The sequence below is a fragment of the Arachis stenosperma genome, chromosome 1 (genome assembly GCF_014773155.1).
Source record: "Arachis stenosperma cultivar V10309 chromosome 1, arast.V10309.gnm1.PFL2, whole genome shotgun sequence".
NCBI lineage: Eukaryota > Viridiplantae > Streptophyta > Magnoliopsida > Fabales > Fabaceae > Arachis > Arachis stenosperma.
In genome coordinates, this window is record NC_080377.1 from 5,849,704 (window position 1) to 5,873,013 (window position 23,310).

The window sequence follows — 23,310 nt, forward strand, 5'->3', positions numbered from 1 at the left end:
TTTTTTATTGTAAAGTATGATTTATATTATACAAAACTTCTCATATTAGTCATATATATAATGTAAGATCATATTTTATAAAATCACCTAAAAATTTTGAGAGAATTCATCCCTATTAAAAGGATAATAATTGCAAATGTACCTTCTATTTCTCAAATTGATTGGGTCTATATTTTTACAATTTAAAATTCATAAAATTAAATATTTATTTTAATTCTTAAATATTTTAAAGAATAAATTATTGTCATAAAACTAAAAATGTTCAAGTTATTTCTAGTAACAATTTTTTCATAAAGTAATCATGATGTGAGCCATAGTCAAAATTCTCTTTTATTTTTTTTAAAAGATATTTTTTTAGAAATTATGTATTTTTAAATTAAAAATTATAAAATATATTTACACGTACTACATACAATATTAAAGTCATTTGGTATGAACAGATTTTAGTGTTTATTTTTCTAACAAAATAATAATTTTATTAATATAAATTATAGCTAGTTAGACCCAAATAAGTGCCTTTCAATATAAAATTTATTTATTTCATTAATAATCTATGGACAATAGTTAATGTAAGTTGGAAAAGAAAATACGTACTCGATTAAATATTTTTAAATATATTTTTAATTAATATATGGGATAAAAATGAAATATTTATTTGAGATAAAACTCATTATTAACTAAATAAATTTATTTTTTTATTACATTTTATATAAATATATAAAAAAATATTTTAGTTAATTATCTTTTTGTTTTAAATTTTAAATGAGCTGGGTATATATTTTTTTAAAATTATAACTTATATAAGTAATGCTATGTGTACAAGTCTTTTTACAATCAAAATTTGTGTGTATACATTATTACTCATTTTTTTCGGGTTTTCTGCAGCACACACATCGAGAGCATAAAAACTTATTTATATAGCACACAAATTTTTAAAGCATAACACACAATTTTACAAATAACACAAATTTGGTGTAGCACAAATATTTTTACACATAGCACACATATTTTTGTACATAGCACATAAATCTTTGCACATATAGCACAATTTTTTGAGCGAATGTATTTTGTTAGTTAGGTAAGTCAATATTTTAGATACGTATTTCTCAAAAAATTTCGATCATGCACATAAAAAATTATATGCTATGCAACAAGATTTTTGTGTTGTTCACATAAATCTGTGTCATGTGTATTTTATTGGTTGATTGTCGTTATTTTGGGCATGTGATATTTGAAAAAAAGTTTGTACCGTATGCTAAAATTTGTGTGCCAGACACAAAAATTTATGTGTTGTGCATCAAAATTTATGTGCTCTAATTTTCTGTACATTTATAAAAGAAGAAGATAAAAAATATAAAGACGTTGACAATGATAAATTGATAATAAAAGAGGATAATAAGACAAAAAAAAAAAGAAGAAATTAACAACAATAACAATATCAACAATAACATAAAGAAAAAGACGGTCGCAGTGACAATAAAAATGATAATTACAGTGGCGACAATGATAATCACCACGCCGTTAAAGAAAGAGAAGAAAGAAGAAGGAATGTAAGGAGAAGAAACAGGACGATGTTAAAGGAAAGAAAAAATGGTGTGAGTTTTTATTTTTAAACAATTTGATTAAACTTAGTTATAAAAAAGTTTGGACACAGTATTTTTGAACTTATATTAACTCTAATATCATAATATTTTTTAAGAAATATTATATTCGTATTTTCTGTGAGCTATATAAAATTTGTCCAAATAAAATCAAATTAAATTGGTTGAGTAATTAATTCTTTTATTTACTTAAATAAATGTCGAAAATTTGAATATTGCATTGTATTATATACATTATAATCGATTGTCCATCGATAAATCATTAAAGAGATAATTTAGTTAAATTATCTAAGAATTTTTAATTATTAACTTAACATAAAGACTAATACACGTAAAAAATTTTTATCTGGTCATATTAATAAAAATAATAATTTTTAAATTTATTATTTAAAATTTATGAAAACACATTATATTAGTAAATGAAGCCGGGTTTATGAAGGGTTTCCTATGGGATCTGTTTGGCACTTTGGCCATTTCACCCGGTTTCATCCATAATCACCCCTTCACCCACAAAGATTCCTTCATTCTGCGCAGAAGAGAACACTACACACAAATCTTCAAAGATACTCGTAACAACACAAAAGAGGTAACACTCTTCCTTCACAATTCACTAAAACACATTACATTATCTTCTTTTCTTCTTCTTCACTTCCACTAACTCACTCACTCACTCACTGTTTTTTAGTGTTTCAACATGTTCACATAAACACACTCTTTCCATGACTTCCAAAACGCACCGTTTTGCCAGCTGTCACCGCCACCCTACCAAACCTGTTACCGGTTTCTGCGCTTCTTGCCTCCGTGAACGCCTCGCCGGCATTGAATCCTCCTCCGACGATCCTCCTCCCCCCGCTACCCAAGGACATCGCTCCCGCCGCTCGCCGGAGCTCCGTCGCACCAAATCATGCTCCGGCAGTGGTCCTCTCCCGTCATCCTCCTCCGCCGACGTCGTTCCACGGCGTCGGTCCTGCGAGGTCCGACTGCCTGCTGCGGCGACATCCCGGAACACGCTTTCGGACCTCTTCGACATTGACGATGGCGACGAGAAGAAGCGCCTGAATCGGAACCTCGACGTCGATTCGCGATTCGAGATAACTGTGGAGGAGCGTGAGAACGGTGGCAATGAGGCGGTAAGGGTTTGCGTCGATGATTTTGTTTCAGACGAAGATTATGAAGAGACGAAGACGATGAAGGAGTTCATAGATCTCGAATTGCGAAGAAGGAAGAACGCTGGGAGAGATTTGATCGACATTGCGGGGAGTTTCTGCAAGAGATTGAGAAAATGGAGGCGGAAACGTAAATCGAAGGAGAACACTGCCACCGCCGCCGACGATGACGGCGGAGGACGCGGTGGCGGTAATGGACCCTGCGGTTTGGATAGTGATTTGATGAGAGGGTATAGGGAGACTCAATCGGAGGTTGGAGAGTACGGATTTTTGCGGAGAAGGTCGTGTGACACTGATCCGAGATTGTCTGTTGATGTTGATGCAGGAAGAATGTCGTTGGACGATTCTAGGTTGTCGTTTGAGGCGGCTCGAGCTTCTTGGGATGGCTATTTGATTGGGAGAACATCGTGTGCAAGGTTCTCTCCAATGGTTCATGTTAATGAGAGGGTTTTGGAGGAGAATGAGGAGGAACAAGAGGTGGTGAGTTTGGAAAGTGGTGGAGAGAATTGTCCTGGTGGTTCTTCTCAGACCAAAGATTACTATTCCGATGTGATGAATCAGCAGCGGAGGAGGAGGAGTTTTGACAGGTCAAGCTCTAGGAGGAAGCAATCAATGGCAGATGTTGATGAATTGAGAGTGTTGTCCAATGCCAAGGTTTCCCCTGCAACCAATGAGTTGTTCTATGGGGCAAAGGTGCTGATAACTGATCAGAACGATTCACGGAATGAGAACTTGAATGGTCATGTTCAGTCTGCTTTTGCAATGATGTCTGGTTCTAAGAATGTCCATGATGTTGCAAATGGGGTTAATAATCAAAAGGGGTTGAATAAGTTCCATAAGTGGGTCAAGAAGTTGAACAAGTTGGGGTTGGTGCAGAGGAAAAGGGAAGCTAAGGCGGTAGAAGAAGAGCGTGGATCAGGAGACACGGTTGTTAATAAGCCGGTCACCGAGTCTTGGCAGAAGCTGAGGAGGGTGGTTAATGGAAACACAAGCGAGTCTGTTAGCCAGAAGCTTATTCGAAGTTATAGTGTTAGCTGTAGAAATCCCTGTAGAACAGATGGTTTAGTCAATGGATTTGTCGGTACTCCAGAGACTAATGGCAGTGTTTTGAATGGAAGAAAAGAGTTTACACTTCAAAGGAACCGAAGCGTTAGTTATTCACCGGGTAATGTTGACACTGGCTTGTTAAGGTTCTATTTTACTCCGTTGAAGAACTATAAGCGAAGCATTTCAGGAAAGAGTAGCTCAAAGGATTAGAATGCAATGGCCAAAAATGTCTTGAAAAGCTGTTTGTAAAAGCATATCTTGTCTGAACTGTTGTTGTTCAAGAGAGAAAAGTACATCACATTGTTACATTCTGGTTTCTATTTTTAGAGTGATGTTGGGAGCAGAAATAGGTATACTTTTCCATATGCAATTGGCATGGTAAACTTCTGATTGCAACACTGCTAGGATTAATAAGTCTACAATAGTTGAATTTTGCTAGAGTTTATTGCAAGATAACTTTTTAATTTAGGCAAGAAGATAGTTACTAAGTTCTCAAAAAGTTTGTTTATATTTTCTACTTTATCTTTCAACTATGTTATTGTCATAGATCTCATGAACTAGAGCTAGTTGGTTATACAAACTTCCTTGTTAGATAATATTTTTTCAGGGCTCTGAAATGTCCATATCCTGCTTCTTGGTTATAAAAATTTGAAGTCAAGAAACATTGGCATCAAGGTATCTATTCCATTGGCTACTGATATGGTAATTTCTTTTATTTAGATTTATCACATTGTCCATAAAATGTGGAGCATGCAGGCAATTTGCATAAGAGGAAGATTTATTAAGAATTTTAATCTTGTCTATCTTGTCAAGCAAGAGCTTGAAAGAATTTAAATTGCATCCTTTTAAGGGGTACTGTTGAATTGCATTGCTTAAAACTATAGTTCCAATGATTGGTACTGGTTTTTCATCTTTTGTATGAATGCTGGTTTTTCCAACTTATCATTAAGATGATTTGTGCATGCTGTTGCTAACTTGATAACTTTTTCTTCCATTGCATTCTAGTGTACTTCTTTTATTCATTACTTTATTTATTTATTAATCTAAATGGCTCAAAATTGAGGATGGCATACTGAGAATCTATATTACCTACATTGGACATCAAAGCTTTTATGTTGTTTTGCCTAGCTTTTCTCTAACTTTATTCTCATTAAATTAATGTGCTGCTTTGGGTATATTTGAAACATGGACATAGATTTGTAAATAATTGAATTTGATTTGCTTCAGAGTCTGATATCTTAGTCAGAATCTGTATTTTCGGTTATGTTAAAAGTAAATATCTGCTATTAATCAAGATGCTAATTATTTACAGTTTTAGAAGCAATACTGAGTGTGCTGTTCTTCTGTAGATTTATTAAATTGTATTTAGTATTTAAACTTTTATAATATAATGTTGTTGATATCTCTCTGCAATTGTTTTGATATATATGTCCCGGTGTAGCTGTTATCTGGTGAACTATCTTATGCTTAAAGTCCATACTCCAATTATTTGCCATGAAGGTTTTTCTGGATATATGTACTTCACCAACCACTGATAGTTACTCAGAAACTTCTTTTTGAATTTTTCATCATTTTGTTGATAAAAAAAGGTGGCACAGCTTCAGATCTTGACTGGTAGCTAGGAAGATTTGATTTAAACATTGGTCGGTTGATTACTTTGCCTAAAGGGCTTTCACTTTTTTGCCACTATTTCAACAACATTTTGACCATATAACATTATGATGATGAATCAGAAAAAGACATGTCTCACTCATGAAAATGTTTTAATCACATACATGGACTTCAATTTCAAGTTTTTAAAACCATCATTTTGTTCATCGTCCCACATAACTTGTTTGCCAGAAATGCTTCATGTTGTGTTTTCTTCCTTGATTCCTTGGAATGTTTCCTTCCTTGAGATCTTCCAAATTTAAAAATTTTACTCGAATCTATGAAATTATTCTCCTAAGTTTTAAACGAATATAAATTCAAATATATAATTTATTTTCAAAAACATCAAAAAGATATATCAAGACTGGATTCTGAGTGTCTTGAAACTTTGGCAACTACTTTTCATAGTACTAGTGCATTGGTGCACCAGCACCACTGAGATACAATAATGGATTCCATGCTTAAATTTTTTCCCCATTGAGGTTCTCTTCTTTTTTTATTTACTTGTGATGAAGAGAAATTTCTCCTTTTAGCAATTCCACTTGCAATTATACTCGTTCTATATTATCTTGTAAGGGGCACTCTACTATACAGATTGAGTGATATAGAGAGTGAAAATAAATTTCTTTTATAGTTATTTTTTATTATTTTATTGTTATTCAAAGTGTGGGTCTTATTTTTTTTAATTTCTCTTTTATCCCATAAAAGGAAAAATCTGTAAATTTACATCTTTACCATATAATTCACCATCTTGTAATCATAGTTTGACTAACTTTCTCTATAATCTTTTAACAACTGATCATATTATTGTTGCCCTACGTGACATCAAAATTCAAAAGCTGACGCTAAAGGTAATGCCAAATAATCACGCCTATCGGACTTATGAACAAAGCAACAATGACCCACTTGACAATTTTGTTCCATTCATATTACCTGATCTTGTAAATATGAAAGTGAGAAAAAAAACAAAGATAAGCTAAACGCCCATAGTGAATTGAAAGTTGATACTAATCATTTTTTCCCTCCATTTATCACCATTCAATGCATATTCACTAAACCCAGATTAGTAATCAACTCAGCCAAAACATAGGGTTATTAGTGAACCCACCACCAATGAATCACTGGTCAAACTGGTTGAATTCTATTTAATTAGATAAATATACAAACATAAATGGTTGTAGAGGAGGGGTAACACACCTTGAAATTTTTGAATTATTTCCAACCTCAAATACGGTGTCGTTCTAGCCTTCGAACCAGTCCGGCTTGATCTCAAAATAGGCCGTTCATTCCAGGTTTGCCGGAGTTTTGTGCATATCTGATCTAATTGGAGAACCGAATAAAACAAGCAGCTAGTACACCGCCGTTCGGACCAAATGGCCGATCCGGTCCAATTTTGATAACATTCAATGTTAACACAAACATTTATTTATACACAGAAAAGTATTACTTCACTACTAACCATGCATTATGTTTCCTAACATGTTGTGTTCTACTCTAGTCACAATCAAGTTCACAACTGAAATGGCATTTGGCCATTTGCATTGCATTGAATTGAATTGCATTCATTCCACATCAATTCCCTTCTCTTGAAGCTCAGAAACAACCTCTTTCCTCATCTTCATCCACAACTTCTGTGCTTCCTGCTCAAACTTCTTGCCTTCTAGCTCCTTATCATTCTCAACCATCCCTTTTAAACCAATCTTTGTTCCAATATCAGAAACAAACTCCTTCATTTCTTCTAAATTGCTGGCCAATGGGAACTGTTGGTGCTGTTTATGGTCTAGCTCCTGCTCTTCCTCCGGCCGGTGCTGGTTATCGGCTAGCTCCTGGTCTACCTTCAGCTGAGGCTTCAACTTTGAAGCTCCACCATTGTAAAGCCAAAAACCACCCATTATGGTGTAGGTGCAAAGTAGGGCTTTCCCAACTTGTTTCCAAAAGAAGTAATCTTCACTTTCAAACCCAATTTTCTTCAGGTATTTCTTGGCATGCATTGAACTCAGCATCTTGAAACCTGAAATCAATGAAACACAGTGTAGAATAAGTTCAAAAGAAACAAAGAAAGAGAAAAAAAAAGTAAAGGAAAAAGAGCATCAGAAGTTTTCGTTCAGACATTTCATCGAGCAGTTGGTAACAAAATTTGGAGTTCTATTGAAAAATCATAGCTCCCCAAGCACATCATGTTTCACTTCAAAAAAATTACTTGTTACTGTTTTATTAACATAATCTAAAATAGAAAATAGCAAAAAGTGATATTTTTTATACTAATTAAAATTAAAAATAGAAGAGAAAAGTAGAAACCAAACACATCTTGAAGAAATGGTTTAAGAATAATTGATTGAAAGATACCTGTTTTGGGGTCCTGAAAACGCTTGGGGAACATTTGAAAGGTCCAAGTTCTAGTCTTTGATTTTGGGTGGGTGGGAGTGGGAGTTGTTTGTGTCACCCTTCAAAATCATGAGTTCATAATTCAAATGTGGAAAAGTTATTTTATAAATAAAAAAAGGATGAATTTCATTACTTTCAAATTAATAAATAATAACACTGATTTCTTTTAATAACACTTATATCCTCTTTTCAAATTACTCACAACTTCTAAGACAAAAAAAAGTTTTTTTTTTTTTTATGGGAAAGTTAATATTATAATACATTTATTAAAAAGGATAAAAAAAATTTCCTAATGGTAACCTTAACTAATGCCCTAAAAATATTTGTTAACAAAAACATATTTAGATATACAAAAGGGTAATTAATAATACACTTTTTTTTGCTCATGTTGAAAAAGAAAAAGGAGAAAATTGATAGCTTTGAGAATTGAGAATATACCTATGATGTACAGACACCGACACGAATACGGTACGACACAGAACACGCGGATACACGAATTTTAAATTCTTATAAGATACGGAAACACGACATATATATAAAATATAAATTATATTTAGATAAATTATAATAAAATTTTGATATTTTATTGATATTAAAATATTTTAATTTTTTAATTATATAAAGTATTTAAAATATTTTTTGTTTTAATAAATAATAATATATGCTATTTTTAAACTCATTTAAAAAATATATGTTAAGAATAAGGCTAAACACGTTAATATATGATAGTATTTAAGTGTATCTAAAGTATTCAGAAAAGAATCTTTTTATTTAAGTGTGTCTAAACGTGTTCAGAACAAAACCTTTTTTATTTTTTATTAAAACACGATTACACACAGAAGATACGCTTGTTAAACAATTTTCGTATCTAAAATGTGTCTATGGCAACAATTCAACAAAGTGTTATGAAATGAAGTAATATTATCAATTTGGAAATAACAATATTTAACTCCTAAAACAATCAGATTATGTTGGCTAAATTTTTGTAGAAATATAAGGGGGGGGGGGGGGGAATTCAACTAACTACATAAGTACCTAGGCTTGATTTTCAATTTTTGTTAAGAAAAAAAAAAAAGAAAAAATACAGATATTGACTACATATTAGCTAAAATTCTGTTATTCATTTAAATTTATATAATTGTTTACAATTAAACTAAAGTTATCAAGGACTTATAATTAAGTGGAAGAATTTAAGTTGAATTAAAATTTTTTAAAATTGCTAATATGAATACAAAATTACTTGCATAAATTAATGAATGAAAGGCTATCACTACTAGAAACTACAAAATTATAAAGAAATTTCTCAAAATTTGACAAGTTAACAAAACTAGTTAAAAACGTATCATATAACCACTCAAGTCTTTGAAAATCAAGAAAATTCAATACAAATTTTATCTCTTACATTTTGAAAGCAACATCAACACTAACGTACACACTTAACAATTAAGTTAGTAAAAAATTTTTGTTTACACGAAATATTTGTATTATTTTTGTGAGGGAGATTCTACTATGTTGAAGGTTTTTCTTTTTTTTAGTGTTGAAGACATATGTGCAGGCTGCAGGGATGACAGGTGGTGAGTGAGAATACATGAGGAAGCTAAGTTTCTGCTTTGTAGTAGATTATAGATGTCACAGAATAGCATCCGTCGGTTGCTTACACACCTGTTGTTTATAATGTTAGGTAAGTAATCGACAGATGCTACTCTGTAAAACCCATCATCTGCTATAAAGCAGAGACTCAATTTCCCATGCTTTTTCATTCACCACCTGTCATTACTGTAGCCTGCACATGTGTTTTCAACACCTAAAAAAAAGAAAAAGTCTTCAACATAGTAGAATCTCTTTTTTTCTTAAAGAAAAGTTACTATAAGAATGTGAGTAATATTGAGAGTTTTCATTTTTTTTCTATTAAACGAGTTACTAAAAAGTAAAAATATATATATTGTTGTTGTAGTGTTGTTCATTTTCCTAATATATTGTTATATCATTATTGAAAAATATTATATTAAAATTAAATTATATTGTTATTGAGGTGTTCATATAGACGGGTGATCTGGATCTAATTAATTGTAGGTGTTAAACACTTAAACATACATATATTAAACTGACAAATGAGAAAACACGAGAAATTTCTCAAATAATAATAACAATAACAATAATAATAATAATTATGATTATTATTGTTGTTGTTGTGAAGGAATCAAATAGAATGCGTGAAAATTGGGAGAATATATATTAAGATTAAGGAAGTAATTATTTGAGTTTGGAAGAGTGAAATTGCAGAAATGAAACCTTCATACATACTAAAATATTTTATTTCATCAATTAATTCATGTAGAATTATTATTTTTGTAACTTCAAAAACCACCATCATCATCATCATCATGACTTCATGAGAGTCAAACATCGTTTCAAAGCTGATGATATTGCTATCACAATTAAATTCATTAAAATATGCTGATGAAAAGAGACCTTTCACCAAGAAGAATGTTCACATGAAGTTGCAATAATTTTACAATGAGAACTTTACACTTTGTGGTATTTTGAAGAATTACAAAGATTTCACATTGAGATTGATTTCTGTATGCTACTAATCAGTAACATTAACTCTATCTAAAATTGTAAATAGAAAACCAAGATTACAAATACCAAAGGATGACACTCATTCACAAACTTCATAATCTAGGATTCAGCAACATAACTTTTATGAGAAATGTTTCTTGAACATAACCATCTTCATATTTCAAACATACCATACCATTATTACCAACAGGCGAATGATATGTCAGCACAAAATACGATGACAGTTATGTTCAAATAACACTACTCTAATACTTCAAAACTATGATTCGAGCGAAAGCAACAAGGGAGCAGCTTTCGCTTGAACCATAGTTTGGATGTTTCCAAGCTGAAAACCTACATGTGATCGGTTTTTTCACCGGAGAGTTCCGACAGCTCGCTTATAGGTATAAAACTGTGCTACCACCAGATATATTATCAAATTCAGGACACTTAGAACTGTCAATAGCCAAAAGAAATAGTCAACATGACCATAGTTGAGGTTGTCTGGTATCCATCCAAGGCTGCCATTCCTAGTACTGATCCTTGTAACAATGGTTACGAGTAGCGAGCTCAGGTACTGTCCAAGGGCAACAGTGAGTAGTGACAGAGCAGAACACAGGCTCCTTGTCGCGTCCGGCGCTTGTTCATAGAAGAACTCCAACTGGCCAATGAATGTGAACACTTCAGCACAACCTATGAGGAAGTACTGAGGTACCTGCCAGAATATTGTCATTGGAACCTCATCAAGGTTATAGTAATTATGCCTCCTTACCATTCTCAGCCTAATGACTTCCAAAATCGCGGCGGCCACCATGGAAAATATGGATATGAAGAGGCCTATTCCCATCCTCTGGAGTTGTGTTAGGCCATTCTTGTGGCCGGTGAACTTCCTAGCAACCGGCACAATGATCCGGTCATAAACCGGAACCCAAAATATGACACTGAGGGTGTCAAATATGGAAAGGGATGCTGGTGGAATCTTGAAAGAGGAGTTGCCTACGCGAGTATCCATGGTTTGTCCTTGCAACACAAACAATGTGCTCATTTGGCCGTAGACAGTGGCGAAAACAATGCCGGTTGCCCATATTGGAAGCAATCTCAGAATGGATTTCAGCTCTTCAACTTGAGTTACAGTGCAAAGTCTCCATGGATTCACTGATTCCTTCAGATTATCTAACTGTCCAACCACTGCTGCTTTGTCAAAAAACCTGTTACAAACAATAATACTCTTAAATCCCATTTGATAGCATGAAACATGCTTTTCAGGACAATTTTTCTTGTCCAACTTCTCATGAAACCATTTCTACCAGAAGCTTAAGCCGACTCACGCAAGAGCTTTTTTTGGATTTCTGTATATTTTTGCATAGGCTTTCTTTCTCTTTTTATTTGCCTTATACTGAAATCCTTTCTTTTGGGATCAACAAAAATCGAATTCTAGACCTTTAGGTTATAGAAACTCTGGTACCATGTCATAAAACTATTTTCCCAAAAGCTTAAGCTAAAATGGGGATGTGGATAAAAATACAAATTTTTAGGACAGCATGTCATATATCAGGATTCAAATATGATCACAAAATTTCTCTTAATTCTGAGTTATGAAAAATCACAAATTTGTTTTTGCACTGCTTTACCTTAACTCATCTGTGTGATCAAGCTTCCTGCTTCCTTCTATAACAGACTCAGTGTCTGCAATTTCATACAACTGAGACTTATCATTAGGCACTTTAACATTATACTTCCTCATGGATGCTACTATGACCTGAATAATCCGAGTGAGGGCGCTTCCTCCGGGCTTCTGGTTTCGATACAGCCGAGTACCTGAAAAGAAACTTGCCACTGCAATAGCCATGGCCACTGCTGGTATTCCAAATCCCCATCCCCATCCTACATTGTCCTGAATCCATACCAACAGCGAAGAAGCGATAAGAGCACCAATGTTAATTGAGAAATAGAACCAGTTGAAGAAAGAACTCTTGTGTTCCTTCTCCACCGGATCAGCATCATCAAACTGGTCTGCTCCATAGGATGAAACACATGGCTTGATTCCACCTGTTCCAAGGGCTATAAGGTAAAGAGCTGTAAAGCACACTGCACTTTCTAGAGTGGTGGCATGGCAATTTTCATCTCCATGGCCATGGCAAGTTGGTTTTATACCAGAAACTGATGCAGATAATGTCAATAGTGTCATTCCCTGGTCAATAACAAGAACAGGTTTATATCCTTTTTAGACAGAAACATTGGTTTTACTTTTGAATGCATTGGGATTTTGGAATCAATTTAATGTACTAATGTTATATGCAACAAGGAAAAAGTTCCAGCAATTCAGTTCTCACTATTGGAGCTTCAAAACTTTGGTACTTCGCTCTTTATATATCATTTTGCCAATTCGGACTAAATGGTATCTTAAAAGAGGTGTACAAGCATCCTGCATTAACGCTGGATCCGGGGAAGGCCGCACTAGAGGGTGTAATGTACGCAGCCTAACCTGATAAATTGAACCCGTGACTTTGAAGTCACACGGAGACAACTCAACTGTTGCTCCAAGTCTCGCCTTCAAATGGTATCTTAAAGAGTGAAGTACCAAAATTATCTATGAAAGATGACATCGCAGACAAAACTACCCGATTTTCGGATAGATTAATGAATGCATCAACACAATGGTTGTTCAAATTGACAGTTATAGATTGAAGAGGTTTATACTCACAAGAACATAGATTATTGAGAAACATGCAATGGTCCAATATCTACCAAGATATGAATCAGCAAGAAATGCTCCAATCAGTGGTGTTATGTAGCATGTTCCACTCCAATTAGACACATTTTTGGAAGCAGTAGCACTATGCTGATGTAGCCTCTCCTTGAAATAAAGCACCAGATTTGTGCTCATACCATAGTAAGCCAATCTCTCACAACATTCATTTCCTGTAAGTAAATGAATTATAAGCACTAATTTCCTTATTCGTCCGTGGTTCTAAAATACCCGTCATTCTGAAATCTTGGTACGTTCAAAACTTAATGTATTTGGATACGATTTGTGTCCAAATACATTTAGTTATCAACGTACCAAAATTTTAAGATGACGGATATTCTGGAACCAGAGTAATTTTAATATCATTATCATACCCTAATAAACATATAGTTGGAAATGCAACAGACACAAAAAAATTACCCAAGATAAAAGGGCATGCTCTCCAAGTTCCTGTTTTCTTTTTGTTTGCTGGATTTCCAAGGTAATCCACTGTTCCATCTTTTGTGTAAACATCATCTTCTTCCATTATTGTATTTCAGAATTGCCCCAAGTATTCAGGAATTCAGATACTAAGAAAAAAAAATGGACAGAATCATAAATTAGAATGAATATTGTTTTTGAATTTTGGAAGACAAGCAAGTAATAATAATAACTACAAAAGCTTTGCTAAAAAAAAGATGATGCCTTTAGAAGAAGAACAAAACTATAGAAATTATGATTGAATCAATATAGTTACCCAAAAAGAAAGCAACAATGAACAATCCAATATTTCAATGAAGATCAAGGATTCAAGAACAAGAATCCAGAACAAGTAAAGATGTAATAAAGTAGCAACAAATGTGTTTTTCAACTTTTTGGCTGCAGAGTAGAGTCAGAATCTGAGAGGATAAACCTAAAAGCATGTGAATGAAAGAAGTGAATCTCTCTAACCTTGTGAATGCTGAAGTTGCCAACTTATGCAAGCATGTGAAGAGTAGAATAATGATCCAAATATTGGAACCTTAAATACTGCTTTCTAGGTTGCCCTTGTATTTTGAATATTTGGAAAAATTATACTACTTATTAATGATTATGCTTGAGATTAATAAATAAAAAAATTCATCACTATTCTATCTTAATTTTACACTTTACTTTGACTTCTCTTAAATTTTATTTTAAGAAGAGTAAATTATGACTTTAATCACTAAAAAAAGTACGAATTTAACCATTAAAAAAAAAGTACTTCTTTAATTTTGCTTAAATTTTGGAACATTTTGTCAAATTGTAACCATCAAGAATTGAATTGATCATTTCTTCTAGAAAAAGTTATTGTTATATTTACTAATATATTTAACATTATACTTTACTCAATACAAGAATATTGAGTATATTATTAACTAAAATTTAAATGAAATTAGTGTATAATTTGTAATCAGAGGCTTCTTAATAAATTTTAACGAATCTTTAAAGTGACTTGAAGTTAGAATATTATAAGGTAATCAGAGGCTCATAGTATGAGTCTTTGTTGACTTGTCTCCACCACATGTAATGATTGAGACTTTGAGAGATACAGATAAATATATAATAATAGTTTAAACTTTAATTTGGGTATCCAAGTATCTAACCTTATCTGAAAGACAAATACATAAAGCACACAGAAAATTTAGACAAGTTTTGATTCTTCTACTAGTTATTAGGTCAGCTGGACATTATGAGTTATCTATGACTTTTCAATTTTTTAGTCTATGTTCATACTTAGTACTGTTTACATAGAGTGCTAGTATGAATAAGTATGAAAAATCAATTTTTAATTAGTTAATATTAATTTTTTATAATAAAATTGTTTTAAATTCTCTTTTTTTTTAGAGGATTTAATATTTAGAATTCAAAATTTATCATAAAAGGATAATTTTAAAAAATAACTAATATTAATTGAAAAATAATTGATTTCTTAGTTAAACTCATTTTTTTTCATTTCTTATCCAAGTAAGGAGAAAAAAATAATAATTGAATTGAATTACATATATTATCCATTGTCCATAAAATGCTACAAAGCATAATAATTGGCAAAATAAAATAATGATCATTTAAAATATATTCAGTTATGCAATCTTCCAAGAAACATGTTATATTACTCTTTAGATAGAGTTGAAGACATGAGAACTGAGAAATTCTCTTCATTGTTTGTAATGCCAAAACTATATTATAAGATGTAAAATACAAATAATACATGAAAATAGCTTATTGTATATATTATAATAATATTAAATGGTAAATTTTAATTTAGTTATGTAAGTATAGGTTTTTTGTATTATTAATCATATATTGTTTTGAACTGAATTAGTTATATATTATTGTTATACGTAATGATAAAGCTAAATATTACAAGAGTTAAATGTTTATATAATTGGAATATTAAATGTTAATAATTGGAATAAATTCAATATTTTAATAAACTTTTATATTAGTTAGTTAAACAAAACTTAGGGATATATTTTATGGTGTAAGACTTAATGATTGAAAGACAAAAAAATTGTGCTTTTAGAGAGGCTACACAAGCGTGTGGGGAATCAATATGAACACAAAGTGCCAAAGCAATAATAGCTAAACTCTTTTTTAATATTAATAATGTTTGCTTCAGGAAAAGCTAATACGCAATTACTTTCAAAAAGGAGGAAAAAAAAAAAAACAAAAAGGGGACCTCTTATTGGCTTATATTATACGGAAATTGGAAAGCACTCTTTTGGATAGAGCTTTCACATTATTTTATCATCACTCTATAAATTAAAAGAGAGATATTCCATAACAATGATATTTTAATTTTTAACCATCAATCTTATATCTTGAAGTTCATAAATTTAATCTCTATAAAGATGAAAAGTTAAATTATCGTATCAATATATAACACACAAAAAGAACGTTTAATTATCAGTATTATTAATGACTGTTTCAAATATACTTATTAAGAAAAAAATTGATTTTGGTATAGATATACATAGTGCCTTTGTATCGTACAAATAAAAAAAAAATTTTTTACTAACATAATCAAGTATTTATTTAGATCTGTTTTATATTATTAAAATAAAATTTTAAGATTATTTTATTAGTTTCGTCGCGTGTTATCAACACAGTATAATTCTTCACAAGACGTTTGAAAAAGAACATCTAACAAGTAACAATTTCAAATGTAAAATGTATACTGTATACACCTTCCATTAACAAAATTAATCAATATTTGTGGTTTGAAAATTACGTCATTCATTTATCATCAATTATCATGTCCACATGAGTAATGACAAATGCATGTTGACAAGTCGTAACATGCTGTGTTGACTTAATTTTTTCTAACCAATTTAAATAAATTTATCATAAGAATTATTGCAACTATTGAAATTTGTTTATTGGCTAATTTTTTTTATACGAGGTTGACATGTGAGTTAGGTTGAGTTATGAAGTATTGGAGGGATATACACCGTTGTGACGACGTTTAATTTTTTATTTTAGTGAAAAAAAATTAGACCGTCCGATTTCATTGTAGAAAGAAGGACATAAATCGGACTGTTCAATTTGTGTGGAGCAGAATTTCTTAGGTATTGAAATTGAATTCAGAATTTTTTGGACAGAGAATTTTTTTTTAAAACTAATTGAACGATCCGATTAGTATTATAAAAAAAATTTAAAATGTTAGGAGACGGTCGGACCGTCCGATTTACTTATTGTTGTATCCATACATAAAGATCATTTATTGTTGTATCTATACATAAAGATCATTTAGAGAACTCTCCACTAGTTCTTCTTTTTCTTAGTCTATTTCAAAAAATCAAGAAGTAATGTTGCTCCTCTTTTCTGGTTCTTCTTCTTCTTCTTTATTTTTCTAAAAAAAAAAATAATAGTGAGATTGAGAGTGTTTAGTATACGTATATTATTATAGATGATAGAGTTATTTTAAAAATATATTGTTATGGATAAATTTTATTACAAACGTATGAAGGAGTTCAATTTGTATGTGAAAATTCGTTAGATGTTGTTATTCCGTACACATTGTCGTTTGAGGAATTAAAAGGTGTAATATGTAAAAAGATAGATCCTCAAATATCTAGGAGAGTATTGTATATTTTGTACAGGTATCCTTTATCCGTGTTTGGTAGGTTCGTTCAATTTCAAACCAAATATGTGACGGATGGAGCGAGCATGCATGAAATATTTTCAATGTATATTGAAAATCGCCATCGAATGTCGTGCATCGAACTGTATATTGAGTTCGAGCAATCTGAAGTGGACCGAAATATTGAATTGAAAGATTATAATAGTGATAGTGAGGAGGAATTTGAAAGTAATTACGAGATCATTGGTCCGGGTGAAGACGAAGACGAAGCTGACGACACTATGAACGCAAATGTGACAGAAATCGTAAATACACTGGCAAACCAACAACTATTTTAGGAGTTTTCTTTTCATGCGGTTGTTGAATTTAAAAACTATGCATGCATTTGAGTTTCCTCAATATATGAATGCAGGTATGTAAAAAAAGATAATTATGTGATAGTTTAAAATAGTAGATCAATAAGGTCAGAAGAATAAAATATATGATTTGTAAATTATAATTTATGTAATATGCATTTGATTATTTTATTAGTTAATAATTTTTTCGTATGGATTATATTTACTAGTTCTTTATGTAGATAAAATATTAATATTTTAAATGCAACACAAATAAACGAAAAAAATTCAGTAAAAAATTCAATAGAATAATTAGGTGCTTAGTTAACCTATTATTTACTATTTTTAATTAAAAAAAGTACATACTCAATACTAAATAAAAGAACTTAATAAATATAATTGTATTAGAAATTTATTTTATTTTTTTACTTACCTTGTTTATATAGTCTAAAGATACAAAAATTAAAACTAAAATATAATTAGAAAAAAAAAATAAAAGGGTCAAATGAAATAATAAAAATAACTTGAAAAAAATTTCATCTTTTCAAAGAGAATGCATAAGTTAAACTGTTAAAGTAAAGAATGGATGCCCAAGCAGGAATTGACATTAAGAACCGAGTTAGAGAACATTAAAAATACTAGGTGAACGTGACATGAGAAAAAAAATCATATAAAAAAAATAGGAACGATTCGAACATTTATTCCGAAACTGAAAATATGGTGTTTTGAGTTAGAAATATATTTAGAAGTTAAAACTCAAAACAGTGAAAATATAGAAGAAAAAGTCTAGGGAGCCAATGACCTAAGCGTACAATGTGTACAATGGAGGTTTAAGAAGTATTAGAGATATGACCATTAGTGTTACATTGTCCTGTCAGGTTACGCTTTTGGGATGAATGGTTTCAGATATAGTATTAGAGTTCTAGATTCGAAAGGTCAAGAGTTCGATCCTTGGTGAACCCCAAAATCAGTTTAATTTTTTATTGAGATGTTTATTATCCTTGGTATCCGGATGGTTATCCTTGGTATCGGATGGTTATTCTAGCTAGTATGGTGATGTTCATTTTATTCATGGATAAAAAATTTAGCCCATTGTACACATTGTACACTTAAGCCATTGGCTCCCTAGCACTACCCAATATAGAAATAGTATTTTTAACTTTGTTCTGTTCTTTTGGAAACATTTTTGTTGAAGATATTTTTAAAATGTTTCATCAATTATATTTTCAGACTTTATCATTATTTTTATCAAAAATGAAAATAAAACGTCCAAACCAATCCGCCTCTAAAAATGTGTTTGGAAAATATTAAAGTAAAAAAAGAATTTTATTTCTATTAAAAATGAATTCTAATTCTATTTTAAATTTAAATTTAAATTTATGATTTGGAATAATTAAATATATGGATGAAATGAATTTTGTATTTTTTACTATTTTATCTTTGTATTTTTTGTTTGTTTTTTTTATTTGTTTAATAAGAATAATTTTAATATTTTAATCTTTAGTAATAATAAAATTATAAATCTGACATTTTTTTGTCTGATTTAATTTGCACATTAATACAAATTTTAGATTTTTTTGAGAATTAAAAATTATATGTTTATTATATTCCAAATTAAAAAAATATTCTTCTGAAAAATTCTATTCTTTAGGTATTCGAAACATACCTTAGAAAGAACAACAATCTAACGGAATGAAAAAACTTGTTTGGAGTTTGGTGATGTATAAAATAATCTAAAATATTACCAAATAAAATTTAGAATAATTTTCATATTATTTTATTTTTATATTACTAATGATATATTGATATATAATTATTTTTTTTTTTGTTGATTAAGTACCGAGCAATTTTTTTTCTCGGGTAGGCACACAAAGTGGGCGATTCTCCCAAGCAAGCAAACTCCATTCCCATTCTCCAGTGAATATCGAACTCGGGAGAGATGGTTAAGGGACATAGACCCTCATCCATCTGTGCCAACTTGCGTACCGAGCAAATTTTAATAAAAGCTTTGTTTTTATATATTTTTTAAATGTATTGGGTTAACAAACGGGCCTCTCAAGTGATAAGCCCATGATGGAAAGAAATGTTTGGCCCAATTTGTATCGGGTGGATTAGATCCATAAGCCCATCTCGTTCTTCTTCGTCATTCTGTATTCTCTCTCTCTCTCTCTCCAACGCAACAGAGAAGAAAATAGAAAGAGAGTAGACAACATCACCATTCGCATTCACAATCACAGAGCAATGAGACGAAGACACAAAAACGACGTAGATAAACAGAAACACGAATCTCGGGATTCTCGCAAATCTGACTCAGATTATTCCGCGTCGTTCTTCTCTTCAGAGAAACGAGTGTTCTTTTTCTGTTTGGTGTTTCGAATGCTGAACTCTCTTTTGGTGCAGACATACTTCAATCCAGATGAACACTGGCAGGGACCCGAGGTTGCGCATCGCATTGCATTTGGGTGCATACCTTATTTTACATTCTTCACCCGAATTTCCCATCTTTCTTCTTCACTTCCAATCGTAAGTGCTGATCGGAGATGGTTTATTCCAGATACGGCCATTTAACGTGGGAATGGAAAAGGGGCATCAGAAGCTACTTACACCCGCTGCTCTTTGTTCCGCTCTATAAAGTTCTTGCCTTTCTGCATCTTGATACCCCTTTGGTTATGGTAAACTTGTTTCTTTCTAATCCTTTTTATGTTCTCATTAAACCACTTTGATTTCAATCTCCCTGTAACTATACAACTTCAGTTTGAGTCGTTTTATCTGCCATTGCATATTGAAGGCTAGCTTAGAAGCATGTGATGTTATCTTTGATGAACTGAGGCATACTTCATGCTTTTATGTAGTTTCTGTATTCTTTTGACAAGCAAAAATGCAGGCTATAATTGAGATTTGTATCCTTTCAATCAGTGATAGTTCTAACAGCTAATGAAGGGTTCATGTATTTGATTCACTTCATAAAACTTGATATGTTTCTATAATAGGTTCCGTTTTTAACTGGAATAAGATTCATGCAACTTGAGTATCTTCCTTGTCTCGTTTTATGGATATGATTCCACTAATTCTATTCTCTGGTCCTTGCTTCTTAGAGGAAGGCTCCACGGCTGCTGCAGTCTGTGTTTGCTGCAGTTGGTGATTTATACTTGTACAAACTTTCTGCAGTTCTCTTTGGTGACAATGTTGCACAAAATGGGCTGTATCCTTTTCTTTTAATCTGTTTTATGTTAAAAATGCATGCGGCCATTATAATATAGGAACACTTTCTCCCCTTGGTATATAAAAACTTAACTGGTACAGCTCTTTTCCCAGTTGGCCAATTGGTTTATGATCTATTGTTCTGTTCGTACGCTATCAAATAGCTTGGAGACTGTTCTTACACTTGTATCTCTATACTTTTGGCCCTGCATGAGATCTTCTAGTAGAAGTTCCACTGTTTCAAGGAAGTGGGGTTTAGTTTTGGCAGCATTAGCTTGTGCGATCCGACCAACAAGTGCAATCATATGGCTGTATGTTGGCCTCCTTGAATTTTCAAAGGAACGTTACAAATTGAAACTCCTTTTTTTGGAGGTCGCACCAATCGGGTATGTTTAGTTGGGAATGGGGGAGTTTCTCGTTTCACAATGTGTTATCTTCCATATCTATCTAAATACCAAGTTGGGTTAGATTATCGGAACTCTTATTCCAGCAGTATATTCCAGGGAACCTATTTTGTTGCATTGGCTGCAGTCACATTAATCTAACATTTCAGCTTTCAAATGTCAATCACAGATGTCTGATTTAGGGCAAATTATTTTTATTATTTTGTATCAGGATGCTGGTGCTCGGACTTACCTGCTTATTAGATCGTATCATGTATGGCACATGGATTCTAGTACCACTTAATTTTCTAAAATTCAATTTTCTTTCTTCGGGCGGAGACTATTATGGAACTCACAAGTGGCACTGGTACTTCACTCAGGGATTTCCAGTGATGATCTTCTCTTTCTTACCATTTTGCATAGCTGGTATCATTTATTCAAAACAGTGGAGATACGCTTGTCTTCTTGCTTGGGTTCTGGGTTTATATAGTGTACTAGGTCACAAGGAGTTCAGGTACTTCAATCAAAATTATTCATACATATATAAGTGTATACATGGCCTGCTGGTTTTAATTGGTTTATGATAATAATTACTATGAAGTACAGGTTTGTGTTGCCCGTTCTTCCCATAGCTCTGATCTTCTGTGGTTATTGTTTGGCTATGATAGAAGATCCTGGTTTGCCTGGTTATAAAGGAAAAGAATCTTCAAAGAAGTGTACCAATTGTTCTCTGAAGATGGTACTTGCTGTCATATTTTTGCTTGCTACCAATATTCCAATGTCGCTGTATATGAGTTTGGTTCATCAGGTATTGTCACTATTCTTCATTTACAATTGAGGGGTTATCTTAATGATCTTTTGTGAACATCTATGAAAAATACTTTATATATTCTTTACTTTCAAAACAGAGGGGACCTGAGGATGTTATGAACTACCTTGCCAGAGAAGCTCGTCATGGGAAAGTGAAAAACATCCTATTTCTAACTCCTTGCCATGCCACCCCGTACTACTCCGTACTGCATCGCGACCTGCCAATGCGATTCCTGGACTGCACACCAAGGTTTGGAATTCACAATCCTGGAGTGGCTTGTAATCTTCATTGGGACTGAAATAACAATTCTTATTAATTTTATTGTGTTCTGCAGCGAAGAGAGAGGAGTTCTTGATGAGTCTGACCATTTTCTGATGGATCCTATTTCATTTTTATCCGAATATGCAAAAAATATGTCCCTTCCGAGCCACATTGTTTTATTTGATTCGGAAGAACAAAAATTGAAGAACTTATTAAATTCATATGATTATAGAGAGGTAATAATAAGAATATTGTAAAGAAATTGCTGCTTAGTTTTTTGTTATTTATTATTATTGAGGGTAATTTTTAATCATTTGCTTATATTGGGATTTTAACAACAGGAAAGAAGATTTTTTAATGCTCACTTCAAGGTGGATCGCGAACTTCAAGCATCGATTGTTGTCTACGTCCATACAAGGCAGTGAATGATTATCCGCCATGCATAGTTTTGGACTCAGTATCCACAGTTGGTGTCAATTCCTTCAGGTTTCTCTTGAAAATTGACATTGGTGATTTGAAAACTTTGTACAACAGTGTATTTTTTGCCTCCAAAATTTGCACTGGATAGTTTGTAAATTCCTCCCTAACACAGTTAGAGATGATCTACAGTTTTGTATTTTAAGGGAGTGTAATGAGGATGTAATAATGACTGGTTTGTTATCAAGAGTAGTGATCTATCTATCATCAACGAATTTTCCTTGGAAGATTTCTAACCATATCAAATGGCAAAATGCTTTACACTTTGGGGTTCATAATGAAAAGAAAAATAAATAATATGAACTAAGGTGTACATTTTCAGAACAAGTTGGATGAACACACAGTGAATGCTCTCTTACTATATAGAACATTAGGTACTCGGACTCGGAGCATTATAGAGGAAACATTGTCAAACTAGCTGCTTGCTAGGCCTTTCCACAGAAGAAGCCTTCGGGGTTGGTCTAGAAACCTAGCCTGCCATGCAGGTTCATCATCTTCATAGACAAAACCACTCTTGCTATACAGTTTTTTAGCTGGTTCATTGTCATTAGCAACACGGACGTACGAATCTGTTATACCTGAAACAAAGACAGAGAAA

At 32.2% G+C, this 23,310-nt stretch overlaps 3 protein-coding genes and 1 pseudogene across 5 annotated transcripts; 2 read left to right on the top strand and 2 right to left on the bottom strand.

The window, feature by feature from the left end:
- Positions 1 to 2,070: 2,070 nt before the first annotated feature.
- LOC130961259 (protein OCTOPUS-like) lies at positions 2,071 to 4,556 on the top strand. The gene is made up of 2 exons (XM_057887031.1): positions 2,071 to 2,187; positions 2,287 to 4,556. Exon 2 carries the CDS (start codon positions 2,321 to 2,323, stop codon positions 4,022 to 4,024), a length of 1,704 nt encoding a protein of 567 aa, XP_057743014.1. The 5' UTR covers positions 2,071 to 2,187; positions 2,287 to 2,320; the 3' UTR covers positions 4,025 to 4,556.
- A 1,898-nt stretch (positions 4,557 to 6,454) lies between these two features.
- LOC130962864 (uncharacterized) lies at positions 6,455 to 7,980 on the bottom strand. Of its 2 annotated transcripts, none has more exons than XM_057889023.1 (2): positions 7,811 to 7,980; positions 6,455 to 7,475 (listed from the first exon to the last, which is right to left on the bottom strand). In XM_057889023.1, the coding sequence occupies exons 1-2, from the start codon at positions 7,842 to 7,844 to the stop codon at positions 7,027 to 7,029; spliced, it is 483 nt and encodes a 160-aa protein (XP_057745006.1). In that variant the 5' UTR covers positions 7,845 to 7,980; the 3' UTR covers positions 6,455 to 7,026. The 2 variants fall into 2 exon arrangements, with proteins under 2 accessions (XP_057745006.1, XP_057745010.1); XM_057889027.1 differs by lacking the exon at positions 7,811 to 7,980 and adding an exon at positions 7,575 to 7,806.
- A 2,170-nt stretch (positions 7,981 to 10,150) lies between these two features.
- Positions 10,151 to 14,206, bottom strand: LOC130966347 (protein NRT1/ PTR FAMILY 8.1-like). 2 transcript variants are annotated; one of them, XM_057891139.1, is made up of 5 exons: positions 14,091 to 14,206; positions 13,581 to 13,729; positions 13,116 to 13,333; positions 12,043 to 12,602; positions 10,151 to 11,619 (listed from the first exon to the last, which is right to left on the bottom strand). In XM_057891139.1, exons 2-5 carry the CDS (start codon positions 13,684 to 13,686, stop codon positions 10,785 to 10,787), a joined length of 1,719 nt encoding a protein of 572 aa, XP_057747122.1. In that variant the 5' UTR covers positions 13,687 to 13,729; positions 14,091 to 14,206; the 3' UTR covers positions 10,151 to 10,784. The 2 variants fall into 2 exon arrangements, with proteins under 2 accessions (XP_057747122.1, XP_057747127.1); XM_057891144.1 differs by lacking the exon at positions 14,091 to 14,206 and adding an exon at positions 13,897 to 14,090.
- A 5,559-nt stretch (positions 14,207 to 19,765) lies between these two features.
- LOC130939429 (mannosyltransferase APTG1-like) lies at positions 19,766 to 23,261 on the top strand (annotated as a pseudogene).
- The last annotated feature ends 49 nt before the right edge of the window (positions 23,262 to 23,310 follow it).